The following is a 13,380-nucleotide window of genomic DNA, read 5'->3' on the forward strand; positions in this document are numbered from 1 at the left end:
GCTTTATGAGCCATGTCAATTGTTTATCTTAAGTGATAGACTGTGTAAATATAGAAAATGGGCTTATTCTGAGCTTTATAAAACACTTACACAGAGTGTCATATATATTCAGGGTTTAATACTTTCAATATGAAGAGCCAAGGCAGAGTAATGCAAAAGTATAACACAGTGAACAGAAAATATGTCTTTATTCTACAGTTTATAAGAACAAGATGTACACAAAACAACTCAAACAGTGAGGTCTTTTATTTTGGTATATTGGTTCTGCATTTCATTACAAGAATTTAAGATTATGAGCAGAACAATAAATATGTTAATGTATACTATAGTGGTAAATGGTCGAGTTTCAAGATTCTCATTCATCAAAAAGCTTCATGAAAAGAGGAAAGATAAAAAAACAAAAAAATACAAATTTTAGAATCACTGAAATCATTAAATTAATAAACAACTTTAAAAACACAAGTTCATGAAATGATTTCACAAACAGAAAAGGCAAAAACAAGAACAAAGCAAACTAAACATAGAAGAACATAAACAACAGCAAAGCAAATAGCAAACTGCAAAAATAATCAGAACAATAAAAGACCGACTGCTCCACTCACTCGACAATCGACTGCTCCGATGGATCGATTTTTCCGCGAGCAGCTCGTCATCCCTTCCTTCACTTGCGACATCCACCACACTCTCAGTTAGCATCAGCTACCACCGACTCAAACAGCAATATCCACACTCCACAGCCATGGCAGATCCAAGAATACGACAAATAAAGATCAAGACCGGCATCGTAAAGAGGTAACGTGGCTTTTTTTCTCCTCCTCGCGTGGAAGAGTTTGTTTGTGACACGTGAAGCTAACTGGCTAACTAGCCTAGCCACCCTAACCGGCTAGCTCGACAGCTTCAGGTTTTATGACTTAACGCCGGTGTTTTTTGGGATGACCTGTGGATAAATGCAGTTTCCTTTTGTTCTGTTATCAGATGCAGCTCTGATTTGACACTTCAGGATTAAAAAAAAAACATTAAATTACTGTAAAGTCATTCTGCTTATGTTAGCTGGATGCTGCGTCGTGTTTATGTGTAGTGAGCCAACATAACATGAACACAAACAGAGACATCTTGAAGGCTTTTTCCTCTGAGCTAATATTGTACAAACCTTTAGTAAGCCTTTTATTTCCTCTTTCTACAGAAAAATAAAATTTCCCATTCAGTGTAAAGTGATGCTGGAGATGAACGGAATTATTGCACAGTCATGATGAAAAAAAAAAAATCACCTCGTCATGCAAAGACAGTTTATTTCATGGTTGTGACTCATTTGTTAGACAGGTCTGTTTAAATACATCGATATAATGTTCCTGTGGATCCACATGCCTTCATTAAATCCATTTCACATAATCAAATATTACTAAATAAAAACCATAGTCTCTGTTCTGCACACAGGAAATAAGACCTAGGGTGTTTAGCACACTTCCTGTCAGGCTTTTGGTCATTTAGCCGAAGTCTTCCTCATCCTGGTGGTTTAAGACGACCTCATGCGTTCAGGTTGATGTTGACGATTTTGTTCGAGTCTGACCACCATAATTCACTGATGAATTGTCAAATGGAAAAATGACACCTTTCATAAGTTTGTTCTACCTGCATATTTTATATGCTCTATTAAAAACCTGTTGGGATACTTCATCCTGGTGGTCTCGGTACACCTGAGCCGTGTTGAGGGAGGTTGTTGTGTTATTAAATATTGAATATTGAATTAAATGTTGAGTTATTAAATATTTCTGTAATAGGTGATGTTAAAGGACTACAGCCAGGCGGTCGGTCGTACAGTCCCTGCGTACGTTGAGTTGTTTGGTGCTGTTTACGGTCGGATTGCTCGGTGCTCATCATGGACCTCTGCAGTCGTCCTGCCCTGCGCTGTTGTTGTAGTCTGCTCCATGAAACCCATCCGCGCCCACCGCGAGAAGCATGCACCAGGTTTCAGGGCTTTTGACTGGCGAGAACTTCAGAAACGCCTCTGTGAAGGAATTTAACACACATGAGTTATCCTTCAATTCATTCTAATCTATTTCAACTTCAGCGGAAAATAAACTGAAGCCATGGCTGTTTATTTCTTATTGGGATTCTTTGACCACGGCAGCCAGATGTTTTATTGTAAACGACTCCAGAGGCTGAAGACGCTCCAAATGTTTTTTCCTCTTTTCAGCCTCGTTAATAGTTGCTTGATTTTCTCCCTGTGGATGTTTGTTCCTCTGGATTTGCTGTTCGAGTGTTTGTCTTTGACATTATGGTCAAATCTGACATCATAAAGGATTAAGAGCAGAATTCAATTTGTGTGTGTGTGTGTGTGTGTGTGTGTGTGTGTGTGTGTGTGTGTGTGTGTGTGTGTGTGTGTGTGTGTGTGTGTGTGTGTGTGTGTGTGTGTGTGTGTGTGTGTGTGTGTGTGTGTGTGTGTGTGTGTGTTGTACATCTTTATCCAGACATTTAAAATGAAGAACGCGTCGGGCTCATCACCCGGTTTAAACCGACCTATAAATGGAGTTTTGTGTCCGTGCCTGAATTTGTCCAATGATCAGATTGATCACGAGGTGAGGCGGGATAACGGGCTGTGAACAGTACAGGCTCTCGTCCGTCAGCTCGACCCTCTAATTCCCAGCTGTCGGTGGAGACGCCGTAATGTGCTATCGATTTGTGTTTTGATGAGGGTCAGATTACAAACAGACTCTATGAGGTGGAAATGACGAAGGCTGGATCTCCAGAGGAAAATGATGTTACGTAGTGGTACGATAGTGTGTGTGATCCATAAGTGAGCTGATGCTCTGTACAGAGATACAGGCGAGAGGGGAGTGTTGTAAAAATATTATAATGCTGATATTTAGGATATTTAAGGTCAGTTTACTGTCCTCCAGGCTAATGTACCAACTTAATCAAGCGGGTTTATTTTCATCGTAGAGATTGATGCTTTTTGTCCTTTCCTAACCTAATGTCCTTTTTGTTCGGTCTCCTCCTCTAGTCGTCCTCCCTCCCTCCCTCCCTCGCTCGCTCGATGTTGGAGTTTAGAGGAAACCTGCCTGCTCTTTTAGCCGGGCTTATTTCCAGTGCTTTCTGCACATTCCAGTCAGTGCCTTTCTTGCCCTAGCGAGGCGGATACCCTTAATAAAATGACAACAGTAATTTGCCTTTGTCATTCCGCTCCCGGCACAGACTCCGACGCGGCTCAAAAATACAGTGCTAGTGGAGGCCGCGGCCGAATGTGTGTGTCGACTGGCTCTAATTCCCTTTTTTTTTTTTTTTTTTTTTTCTATTTTCCAGGGAGCTGCCTTTTCCATTAAGCCTGAGGTGGCAGGTCTATTTAAAACCAGCCACGACCCCACCCCTCATTCACACGGCGCTCCAAGTCTGGGAGAAATAAGAAATTAACATCAGGAGTGGAAGGAGGAGGAATGGACATTTTGTTATTAGACTGTCCTTCAGTTTTATTCAAATGACTCCCGCCCTCGTTCCTCCATCTTTCCCTCCTCTCTTTCCCGCCTTCTCCGGCTCCAAACAGGTGACATCACTCACTCTGCATCAAGCCTGAGAGTGCATATGCTGCCTGTTTAAAAAGCTTCTTGATGGAGGCGGATCAGAATGAGGCGTAATTGATGGAAAATATGACAGAGTGCTGTTGGCTTCCTCCGGTGAAGGGAAGGAGCCGAGCAACATGAAGGGAAGGGTCTTCGGTAATGTGGCTGATTAATGAAGGATCGCCCACTCACACACACACACACACACGCGCGCCCACTCACACACACAAACACACACACACAGCTGATTTTATGAAAAATTAAATTTGTGTTGTCATTCTGACAAGCCTGAGCACAGCCGGAAAAAGCCTATTAACCAGGAATCATTATCAATAGTGATATTTTCAAACTCCATTATGCCAATCAGGGTCAGAGTCTGTTTAATAGATTTAGTTCCATTTGCCCCGTAATTGATAAATAATCAAAATGTATCAATGCACTCAGGCCCATTTTCACTAACAATCAAGGAAAAGAGGCCCATTTACCAGCTGACTTGGTCCGAATTAGGGACTAAATTGATGATCAATTAATCTCTAAGAAGTGTGTGTGTGTGTGTGTGTGTGTATGTGTGTGTGTGTGAGGATGGTTAAAGGAGTCTTACAGACGTTGTGATGTGGTGTGAGCTGAACTGCATGATGCAGTTTACAAGAGTTTGTTGTTGTTTGTGCATGCTGCATGTGAACTGAAAACAGGAAGTTGAGATACAAGAAGTGTCTTCAAGTATTATGTAAATGAGCAGCTCAGAGAACGGTTAAGATGTCTTAGTGGAAACGTTAAAAAAATACGGGTTGATTTATTTTCGTATGAAATGACACCGACTGTCCTCAGGGTCTCACCTTGAAAACGTTTCGAGTCCAAGTTCTTCTGTTTCCTTTCCTCAAACGATGAACAGAACATCAGAGAGATGTGAACATTTGTCATAACGTGACCAATCAAAACATCACAGAGAGCTGTCTGGCCCCGCCCCCTCCTCTCTAGAACAGGTCAGCATGTGGTGGACACTGTAGCTTCAGTGTTTAGCCAGCTCTGCATGGGTCTGCAACACCTGTTGACCTGATAACTGCTCTCATATCTGGCAAACCCAGGGGGCGTCCAAAACGGTCTTAATATAGCCTTGTTTTAAGTACAACACGGCGCTCCTGGGATGTTGAGGGAGGTTTGTTTTATTATGTTAAGTGAAGTACTTCCTGTCCTCAGCAGCTTTAGATCTGAACACACCGTGTGAAGCGGGTCTCTCGGATGGCAGTCCTCTGTGAGGAGGAATGATGCGTTGGCTGCTTGTTATTGAGGTGTGTGTATCTTAGCATCCTGCGGGAGATGATCTGAGAGTGTCCGCCTCAGTCAGAGGGAGCGTCGGAGAGAATGAGGATGGATGGCCTCGTCTGTAAGAGGTGACCATCACAGCCTGCCTTTTCACGCCTCTTCTTCCCCTACCTGTGCGGGCGGCTGTGCGTTTATGTGTTCCCGTTTGATGGAACAGCTCCCATAATGAAAAGTCTCTCCCCTCTCGTTCTCTTCCACAGGCTCGCCAAAGAGGAGATTTCGTACCAGAAAGAGGCGAAGCAGCAGGAGGAGAAGGTGGAGCGTATGAAGGCGCAGGATGGAGAGGATTATGCCATTAAGAAACAGGTATGGCACTCCTGTTTTTTTTTTCCAGTCTGTGCAACAATCACCCGTCTTCACTTGAACGTCGTCGAACTGAGAATTCATCACAGACCGTTTCCCCGTCGATCTCGTCGTCGGGAAGTGAGTTCTATCTGGCTGATTTGAGCCGCCCCTCGTTCATGTAATGAGGTCGGTCCACAGTGATAATGAAGAATTAGGTTTAGAGAGGAGAATCATTAGTGATTTTGTAATCTGCCTGATGCAGATGTAATTATATCATGTTACTTTAGAGGAGTTTGATAATTACTGACACATGCTGCTGATTTAGTGTCCCTAACCTACTTTCCATTATCTGTCACTGAGCCTGCTGGCCCTCCATCATTTATATACTCAGTGTGAATGTCTTCAACCATTGGATGCACTGTCCTTTTTAAACTCTGGTGACATGTTTTTCCATCAGTTTGAAATGTCAAGCATAGAAATATAAACATTAATGGATGCAGCCGTCTGTTCCTGCAGGGGGCGCTGGAGGCTCATCGGCAGCAGCAGCAGCAGTCGTGCTGGAAATGCTGACTCAGCGTAACTTTCAAGCTAACGACAGGCTGAGAGCTGAGGCGGGTTTTAAGCCTCGTGACTAAACCGATCTTGGATCCGGCCTCTAGTGGACACTCGATGACCTGCAGGATGTCGCACTTCTGCGTTGACGCTTGGTTTCGTACGCCCCGTGTTCACAGGTTGTCATACTTAAAAGCCGGCGGCCCAGGGTTTTTTTAAAAAAACATTTTTATCAAACTTGTGGCTCCTCTCCTGCACGTCACTCTCTCTCTTTCTCTCCCTCTCCCTGATTTCCGTACCACGCAGAAGCACGCATCAACCCTCCGGTCCCGTTCCTTTGGCCAGTGTAACCGCTCCACTTCATGCATGAGCACGCGGATACACAACGCTGACCGCCTTCATTATGAAGAAATCCAGTGTTATGACTCAAATGAAGTCAAAAAGTAGCTGTCAGGTTCTCCGATGTGCGAATGCAGACTCGATCGTGTGTCTCTTTTTTTTTTTTTTTTTAAAGTTTTGTTTTCGGCCTTTTTGCCTTTATTGATAGAGGGAGGACAGTGGATAGAATCGGAAAGGGGGAGAGAGAGTGGGGAGAGACATGCGGGAAATGGGCCACAGGCCGGACGCGAACCCAGGCCGCCCGCGCGCGAGGACTGAGCCTCGATAAGTGGGGTCGCGCGCACTGCCGCTGCGCCACCGGCGACCCCGATCGTGTGTCTCTTTTAAGTTTTGTAATTAATTTACGGCTGTAGCTGATGAAAGTGATTTCAAATAAACCGCCTGTTTGTAAACTGAGCATACTTTAAAATGGCGTGAAGCTTGTGTTGTATCACGACGTTATGTCCAAGAAGTGATCGTGCTCCGGCACGGTTGGTCCTGACGCCATGTGACGGCGGGTCGTGCGGCCTGACTCTGTTCCTTCTCCCATCGATCCAATTAAAAAGCATCAAAAGCCCCAAAATGCATCTTAAAATATCAACCAATAAAAAATCTGTTTGTGCGACGTTGTGGAGGACGACATTGAATCCCCTCTTCTTTGCGTTGTTGATGAGCAAATCAAATCCTGATGCAGTCGTCCCGGCTCTTAGTTAACATGCGTCCATGATGAAGTTAGAGAGAGAGAGAGTGCAGAGCGCGCTCCGCCTCGGACTCTGTTTACTGCTGCCTGTTGAGATTCAGTGTGTGTTTTGTTTGTTCATTCATAGCGCGGTGGCTCGGGCTGAGCCGCCGGCTTGGCTTGGAGTTAAACGGGGAGATTGGGAGGCCAGATGGATTATGGTTGGAGATGAGAGGTCTGAGGCAGGATGGATTAGAGGGTTTCATTTTAATGGAATCAATACGCTGTAAGTGTCGTCTTTATCCCGCGCTGATGGGATCATTCCACCGCGCCGAGAGGGCACCGTGACTTTTCTCCCTTTCAGCGCTCCTCTGCCTCACCTCGTCACATCTGGATGGCAACAAACTGGACCAGTCGTCTGCGGCGTGTCAGCTATTCTGCCAGCCCGCCGCTGTTATGAGTTCATCTGAGTGCCTGTTAGTGTGCACAGCCGTGTAAGTGCATCCATGTTTTGACTTTTCCAGCCCGACAGAGGGCCGGGTGAGGAAGCATCTGTCATGAGCGAGTGTGTCTGACAGCGTTAGCCAGCTCCTCTCTGCTCTTTAGGGTGCCAGCTGGGGGAATTCCACATTAGCTGTGGCTGCGCGAGTTCCTCCGGGCTGCAACACAGTTTCACTCGAGGCGTAGTAAAACCTCTTTACGCCTGATCACGGCGCCCTCGACTCAGGGTTTCTTCATTTATCCAGGTGTGCAGTCAGATCGAGGCGCTCCCCTGCTGCCCAGCTCCCCGCCCGATCGATAACTCAATAACATTTTTCATAGTGCAGGCTTGTTGGGAGATGTTAACGGTGTATGTGGGACACCCTGCGCAGCTCTGTCGGGAACACAGCTGCAGACAAACACAGACCATGAATTTGCTTCTTTGGACCTTTTTCACATTCATTCTTGTTACGTGTGTGTATGTGTGTGTGTGTGTGTGTTGCTCTCTTTTGTTGCAGGTTCGAGACGGCTCAGAACGTAGCGATTCTATTCACTCGGAGAATCCATAAGCTTGTTGATTTGTGTGATGATCAGTGAGAACATGCACTTCACTGAGGGCATGTGGTCTGACTGATCTGGCCTCTGTGTGCTTTCAGTTGGAGGTCTTGCAGGAGTCCAGAATGATGATCCCGGACTGCCACCGCCGCCTGGCCGTGGCTCACGCAGATCTGACCCAGTTATTAGTAAGTTCCACCTCAGTCACTGTTTGTTTTGTTACTCTGTTTCTATTACTGTCACTTATTTATGGCCTTTGATGTTCAATCTTCACAATGTTCATTTTGGCTCGTTTTTCATCCTGGTTTCATGTGTGTGAGTAAGAAGAATCAGACAAGACTGGGCCCCTGAGTGGCCCCTCCTAGGATAGGATTTAAACAGGTGTGCATCAGTAGTGTTAGCGCTAGCCTCCTGGCTAACATAAGGACTCGCTTACGCACATTTTACTGAAGCAACACGAGATGAAATGAATGTTTTTGTTGCTTTCAGAGGTAATGCCGAGTATTTAGGTGTAAAATAAAATGTGGTCATTGTCGCTTAGAATTAAGATTTTCTAACCTCCCCAGAAATCTTTCCTGAGACGGGCGGCCTTGACTTGATCTGAGGTCGTTTTTAGGGCTCGGGAGGTGCAGCATCGCTCGACACCTGACCAGTTTAAAGACAGCAGAGACAAACGCTGTGACATCCTGAACGAGTGAACGGGAAGAAGTGAGATGTATTCCTGCGTGAAGCTGAGTGATTCCTGACAACAATAAAGTGGGCTGTGATGCGTCGGTGTTCACTCCGGAGCAAAGTCAAATCAACGCTCTCGGTGATGTGCGTCTGTTTGTGAATATACTCGAGGCTCACTCATGCTACATCAATTAGCAATGCGGTGCTAATAGTTTCAGGACTGATGTTGATACGGTGCGAAGCAAACATAAGCATGCATGTCTCAGGGTCGTCTCGATTAATGCGGAGCAACAGTCAGGCAGCTGCTGCGCCGAGCCGCTCACACGAGAGCTGACCTGGAATTAGCGACGTGTCCCTTTCCCCATCACTCAGCCCCGATCACACTTTCTTCCTTTTTTTTTTTTTTTTAAACACACATCCACACGCTCATCACAGTTCATTAGCAGCGCTGTCACCAAACAGTCACGTTGTCCCGCCTTCAAACTTCCAGCTGCTAAATTTAGATCCTGGTACCAAGACACTGACGGAAGGACGGATGACCTGAAAAACATTTTATCTTTTTTTTTAAATGATACAATCTCCATTATTTTTTATTTAACCTTTATTATCGAGACAGAAAAGCAGTTCATAAGAAGAATGCAGCTCTTCAGTCGTTTTAATCAGAGCTGCCACGAGCGAGAGGTGGAGATCAGGTGTGCTCAAATTCACAACGAAAACTGACGTTCTCAAGTTCTGCTGCCGTCTCATTAAGGTGACATAATCTCGAACACTTACAGCAATGAACGTGTAGTAATGGAAACAGAGACTCTGCATATGTTTCTGCTGTCATCAAAAACTTCCTGAACAATGAACGACAGTTAGCTAGCTAGCTAGCTAGCTTCCGTTAGCGGCAGCTCAGCTAGCAGCCCCCCTTGGACCAGCTGTGTGCTCTGAAATAGTCCATGACGTTAATGCGACATCACTCACAGTTACGTTCACTTGTGTCTGCCATTGTGACGAAAATATTTGAATAGTTGCATCACAGATTGTGTCAGGATTGTGAGATTTTACCATATCCATAATCTCCCCCCTCGACAGAATGTCGGTTACTTTTTACTGTAGCAGCGATGATACAGCCGTGTGTACGCTCGTCCTAACATCCTCGTTAGGGACACGGATGAAGACATGTTTTTTGGTGCAAGGACTCTGTTTGACTTTATTTGGGACTTGGATGGATCGGTGCACGGACTCACCTCCTCACTGGCGCTCGGCTGTGTATATGAGACAGAAGCATTTCAGATGTTGGTATCCACATTAAAAAAAGAAGTTAGGCTAAAGTATGACCTCGACTTTCAGGTTTGTTTTAAACGCTTGTACCTGGCTGTTATTCCCTCTGTGTGGAGGAGAAGGCAACATTTTTCTAAAATGGTCCTAAAAGGCAACGTTCTGTGTGTTTGTGTGTTTTCAGGAAACAGAAGAGGATTTGTGCGAAGCAGAGGAGTTCAAAGAGGCCAGAAACATATTGGACTCAGTGAAGCTTGAAGGATGATTCCTGCTCTCTTTCTGTCCTCACTGTGAGATTTCACTCGCTTTAAAAAACAACCTCCATTCCTTTTGGCCGGGGCCTCGTCTGCAGCCGTGCAGCTAACCTGAATCTCTTTTTCTTAATGTGATTATTTCTACTGTTTACTGTCAACATGTCGACGCATCCGAGCGATCCACCGCTGTGTGTAAACTCTCGAAAGAACACGTGAGGACATCAGGCTTTGTTCAGTTTTGTGTTCAGGTTTGACCGCTCTTACTAACTCTTCTGTCTTCACAGAAATGATTAAACACGCACGTGCTCACATTCTGTCTCCTGTCTTTTCTCCACTCAGTAACATTGTTCTTCAGTCCACTTCTGATTGGGTCAGAATTGTGATTCTTTCTGTTTGTGCTCGAGGGCTTTGGAAGTAGGAAAGAGGAGAAGATGACGAGTTTCTTCTACGTTACACTCTCCACTCCTGGATCAGTACCAGGATGTCTGCACATTCTTTGACATTACATCTTTATTCTCAACAGTTCAACTTCGTTATTTAAAATAGATTCTCATATAAAGTAAATATACTTACGAGAGATGGAGCCGATGTGATCGTCGTATTGACCTAACTTATCGTGTTATCAGACTGACGCCGCAGATCACCGGACTCTTTTAAACGTCTCGCTTTAAAGACGCCCGGACTGAACTGTAAGAAGTCTCCACAGATCGTCTCCATGACGACCGTCAGACAAGATTGAACAGCTCCTTCTCCGTGTGTTCAGAAGTTTTTTTTTAATTCTTACTCTTCGGTTCTTCGCTGCATCCTGTTTGCGTGCGACGCCAACAAAAGTTCACAATGTGTCAAAAAGAAAATCAATGTGTGTGAATGTCCAGCGTCTTGTAGCCGTACACATACCAACAACACTTTTAATTAGGGATAAAAAAAGCTATCAGTTGTGAATCGGATCACAACTTAACAGCAGTCGATCTGTGAATCTCTACACATCTCTACTACTACACAATCTCTAAGTGGACATGCCTCCATAACTTTTATTTACTTTATTGATGTTTTCAGTAAGTTATCTCCCTCACTTTTCTCAAGATTTAAATTTATCTTAGAGCTGCTCTTCCAAATAAAACAGATTATTTTAGCAGCAAGTAAAAGGTCTAAACAATAGGAGACTCGAGCAGTCTTTGATTATTTAAATTATTACATCATAATTCATCATAATTTCTCCCATCTATGAATTAACATTGTGATTTTTTTCCCCCCCAGCAGCCATTAGCATAAAGGCTCCTCTTATATTATCAACTGCTGGTGTTACAAAAACAGTCAGCCTGCTAAATTGTGTCCTCAAACTTACACTAAAGACAGGAGCACGTGGGGCAGCTTGTGACAGATGTTGATTCTGGTTCTGAAACATAAAGCAGGATCAGGGTCTGTCTGCGGTCCAGATGCTGCATCCAAACAGTCTCAAATATACACACCTGGTGTTAAAAGCTGACGGAGTCCTTCCTAAATAGTCCCACACTAATAAATGAACTCAATTGGCAGACAAATTAAGGTTACATTTGACTTGATCCTTATTTTACACATTTCGATAATTATCGGGATCACCCCAAAGTCTCATTAGGGCCCTAATGAGGCGCTGCTACTCCGTGGCTTCCACCCCGCTCCATCTCGTTAAGGAAATCGCTCTTCAATGCTGATTATTTTATTTGGAGCTATAATTATATGTCTTTGGGATAAATCACGGCCTAATCGAGTCCGTGCAGAGGGCAGCGGCGCTAATTGAGGCATGAGATGCGGCGGAGGGGCGCTTACATCTGGGTTTATGTGACCGAGAGACCCACGGAGAGACGGAGGACTGATCTGAGCATGCGCGGGCTTGATGCCCACGAGGCGTTCACATTAGTCTATTAACGTTTAGGTTAAAGTAAATGTAAAATAACGTTAAACAGTTCGACTAAATATGCATTTAGAAGTCAAATAAAGCAACCTATTATAGGCCAAATTGACTTGAAGTTAAAAAGCAAAAGCCATCATTTGGCGGCTCAGTGAGCCTTTTTTTTAAATTCAGTAAAATAAAGGAATCTGTGCATTACATGTGTGGCTTTTTAATTAAGATTCAAATACACATAAATAGATTATATGGAGGACAGCTAACCCCTATTGAAATATTCAAAATTTGTTATATTTAAAACTTACCGTTAGTCTTTATTAGATGTGATTGCAAAATCTGAAAGCAAAAATGTCTGCTAGAGTAAATCTAAACTTTAGTGGCACAGAAGTATGAATTAGAAGATCTAAGTGCAGGAACGTCAAATTTCCATTTTAATTAAGGCTCTATTGATTCCACTTTGACTTCATTTGGACATTATTTACTGATGCTGCTTTGTTAGTTATTCTGAGTCTATAAAGTCTATACTTATTTAACCTTTTTGGCTCTAATCTCATCATCTGATTTATACTTGCTATGAATTATCAGTAAAAACTGACTCCAGGTCTGCTTAGATTAACACGAAATGAATGAATTGACCTTTATATAACCTTACACCTATTTAAATCAGACAGACATGCCACTAAAACCTTGCTATAGGTTGTTCTGCTTGGAATATCTTAGCCTAATTATAGTTCAATAAACAACTTTAAAATGGTATTTTTGTATAATTTAACGTGAAGGTGTAGCTGCTATTTAAATTCAGAGTGAACATTGTCTTTGCATTGCACCTCTCACCCTGTATTTGCAACTCAATACAATTCAATTCAATACTTTACCACAGATTTGGCTGAGAAATAACATAAATACGAGATTGTATAGGCTTACTAATAAAGGTTTATAACTGCTGCTAATAGAACAGAGACAAAAAGGCCTATAGCCTGATAAAACACTGTCAAGCAAGATATACACGAAGTAGGTCTGTTAGCATTATTAATAGGCTAAAACGTCATGTGTAATAACCACACTTACAAGTCACATTACTGATTTGTTTTAATATAAAACTAAGAGAAACCAATTTGTGTTCACGAGGGGTTGACCTGTAGGAAATGTCTGTATCACCTGAAGCTAAAGCGTGAGCAGGTGCTATTGTATGAATGTTACAGGAGTTATTCTTATTTTTATTTAAGTAGCCTATTTAACCACTTTCAATAGATACTTGAGAGTTCACCATCTTTAGGTTTAAAGAATATGTTTTTACTGCTTTTAGGGTAAGGTCTATCTGCGGAGATATCAAGTGAACGAGTCCTTCTGTTGACGCGTATGCGGTGCGTTGCCGCCTCCATTCTCTTGCGCAGAAGTGGTGCGTTTTCCGCTTCCTCCAACGCCTAATTTCTTGGACTTTTCTGTCGCTGAACTTTGTCAAAACGTGTCAAACTTTTTCCGCTTGACGCTGCAGAGAAG

The 13,380-nt window shown here is 43.5% G+C and overlaps 1 protein-coding gene across 1 annotated transcript; it reads left to right on the forward strand.

Moving 5' to 3' along the window:
• Window positions 1–670: 670 nt before the first annotated feature.
• Window positions 671–10,306, forward strand: tbca (tubulin cofactor a). Its single transcript, XM_079365086.1, has 4 exons — window positions 671–792; window positions 5,078–5,183; window positions 7,908–7,994; window positions 9,926–10,306. The coding sequence occupies exons 1-4, from the start codon at window positions 740–742 to the stop codon at window positions 10,004–10,006; spliced, it is 327 nt and encodes a 108-aa protein (XP_079221212.1). The 5' UTR covers window positions 671–739; the 3' UTR covers window positions 10,007–10,306.
• The last annotated feature ends 3,074 nt before the right edge of the window (window positions 10,307–13,380 follow it).

This window comes from Symphodus melops (assembly GCF_947650265.1).
Source record: "Symphodus melops genome assembly, chromosome: 16".
Classification (NCBI taxonomy): domain Eukaryota; kingdom Metazoa; phylum Chordata; class Actinopteri; order Labriformes; family Labridae; genus Symphodus; species Symphodus melops.

Excerpts from the sequence above, each read along its gene's own strand:
- tbca (XM_079365086.1), top strand. The coding sequence starts at position 740 with ATGGCAGATCCAAGAATACGACAAATAAAGATCAAGACCGGCATCGTA. Across the intron at positions 5,184-7,907 it reads ATTATGCCATTAAGAAACAG|TTGGAGGTCTTGCAGGAGTC; the intron begins GTATGGCACTCC and ends GTGTGCTTTCAG. Across the intron at positions 7,995-9,925 it reads CAGATCTGACCCAGTTATTA|GAAACAGAAGAGGATTTGTG; the intron begins GTAAGTTCCACC and ends GTGTGTTTTCAG.